Source organism: Fusarium pseudograminearum (genome assembly GCF_000303195.2).
Source record: "Fusarium pseudograminearum CS3096 unplaced genomic scaffold Unplaced24, whole genome shotgun sequence".
Taxonomy (NCBI): domain Eukaryota; kingdom Fungi; phylum Ascomycota; class Sordariomycetes; order Hypocreales; family Nectriaceae; genus Fusarium; species Fusarium pseudograminearum.
Genome location: NW_017607598.1, coordinates 1 through 2054, shown reverse-complemented (window position 1 = coordinate 2054; position 2054 = coordinate 1). Strand labels below are relative to the sequence as shown.

General features: G+C 15.7%; 2 protein-coding genes across 2 annotated transcripts, besides 11 other annotated features; one reads left to right on the top strand and one right to left on the bottom strand.

The window, feature by feature from the left end:
* Positions 1-102: a repeat region.
* On the top strand, positions 94-1509 carry FPSE_06389 (uncharacterized protein; the record flags this gene model as incomplete). The annotated part of the gene is made up of 7 exons (XM_009259507.1): positions 94-102; positions 157-175; positions 248-259; positions 363-368; positions 886-906; positions 1415-1434; positions 1502-1509. Coding segments are annotated over 7 exons (95 nt in total), but the record flags the coding sequence as incomplete, so codon positions are not given.
* Positions 118-166: a repeat region.
* Positions 327-609: a repeat region.
* Positions 617-884: a repeat region.
* Positions 634-937: a repeat region.
* Positions 664-963: a repeat region.
* Positions 758-977: a repeat region.
* Positions 1102-1203: a repeat region.
* Positions 1241-1392: a repeat region.
* Positions 1480-1500: a repeat region.
* Positions 1510-1528: 19 nt separating the features above from the next.
* Positions 1529-1644: a repeat region.
* Positions 1645-1677: 33 nt separating this feature from the next.
* FPSE_06388 (uncharacterized protein) lies at positions 1678-1862 on the bottom strand (the record flags this gene model as incomplete). The annotated part of the gene is made up of 3 exons (XM_061988445.1): positions 1678-1682; positions 1712-1759; positions 1847-1862. Coding segments are annotated over 3 exons (69 nt in total), but the record flags the coding sequence as incomplete, so codon positions are not given.
* Positions 1863-2054: the final 192 nt, after the last annotated feature.

Genomic DNA, 2054 nt, shown 5'->3' with positions numbered 1-2054 from the left:
ATAATAAACTAAATTATTATTTACTCTTTTAAATTAAATAGTTTATAACTATTTAAAATAAAATTATATCTTAATTATATACTATTTTTTTAGTTATAAAAAGTATTCTAGCTAACCTTATATATAGTTATAATATATTAAATACTTAATTTTAAGTTATTTTAAAGGGCCTAAAGTATAAAAAGGATTTTAGCTTTATTTAAAGACTATAATATACTAGGTAATTAAAAACTAATTAATTAAATAGTATAGATATAAGGTAAGGGATTTTTAGGCAGCTTACTTATCTAGGTAGCTCGCTTATTAAACATATTAATCTCTTTTAGTTATTATATTATTTAATTTATCTTTTTAATATATAGTCTAAAGTATTAATTTCTAATTTAATTTCTTTATTAAGGTTAAATATAATTAATATTAATTCTTTTAAGATAATATCTTATAATCTTTTAAATATATCTTATATATCCTTAAGCTAAATAAATTTATAATCTTTCTTAATTAATTCTATTAATAGATTTATAAATCTATTAAAATTCTTAATAAATCTTTAGTAATAATTAATAAAACCTAAAAAGCTTTATATTTTTTTAATTAATTTAAATAATAGCTAGTCTTATACTATTAAAATCTTTTTTTAATTTATTTTAATTTTTCTTAAGTTAATAATATATTTTAAAAAGTCTACTTTTTTAATATAAAAGTAACTTTTCTTTAGTTTTATTAAAAGCTTAATATTTTATAATACTTTTAGAACTTTATAAATATATTCTTTATATTTTTCTTTATTATTTAAAAAGATTAAAATATTATTAAAATAATATATAATAAAAATATTAAGGTATTCTTATAATATATAGTTAATTATCTATTAAAATAATATAGGTATATTAATAAGACTAAATAGTATAATTAAATATTTAAAAAGTTTAAATTTAATTTAAAATACTATTTTTTATTTATCTCTTTTTTTAATTCTAATTAGGTTATAAGCTCCCTTAAGGTCTAGGGCAATAAAGACTTATTTCCCTTATAATTAGTCCTTTAGTTTTATAATAAATAGAAGTAATATTTAATCTTTAATAGTAAGCTTATTTAACCTTTAATAATTAATTACTAATTATAATTTTCTATTTTTCTTTAGAATAAATATTATTAATACTACTATTAATAATTTTAATAGTTTAATATATCTTTTTTATAGTCTATTATCTAGATATTCTTATAGCTCTATAAGTTCTTTTTTATTAAATAAATAGATCTTTTAAAATAGAATATTATTATTAGTAAAGTTAATTTTATAATTTTATTTATTATATTTAAGTATTTTTATATTTAATTTCTCTTAAAATAGTTTATTATATAACTAATATTTTATTAATATATTATATAGCCTATCTTTTATCTTTAATAGCTATATTTTCTTATATAATAGTAAGTTATTTAGGAAGGATACCCTTAATAGTATAGTATTAGTAGTTTAATAATAAAAAAAAAATAGACTTTTAAGTAAAGCTATAAGGCTGCCTTATTAATTATAAAACTCTATATTAAAATAAAGCTATAAATTTTTAATAATAGTCTATACTTTCTTTATTTAATATAATAATAAAGTAATAGAGATAAATATATAAATAAATAAAAGAGTAAGTTATTTTACCCTTAATATATAGTATATTAAGCTAATTTAGTTTATAGTTAAAATACTTACTTTTTATTATAACCTTTAATTTAATAATTAGACTGCTATAGCCTATACCTATAGGGATATTAAATATCCTATTAAGGATATTATTACTGCCTTAAATAAGTAATTAGCTTCCCTTTAGTAATTATTTAACCTTACTAATATAATAATTAAGCTAAAAGGGGTTATATTAGGTATAACTCTATCTATAAAGTATAATATTACTTTAGCTATATTTAGCTATATAGTCTTATGCCTTTTTAATCTAGGCTACTAAAGGTAGCTTTTATAAGAGAAGGAGTATTTATAGGATCTTTTTTATAGGTTATATTATAATTATAACTATAAGTAAAAGGGAGACTTAAGC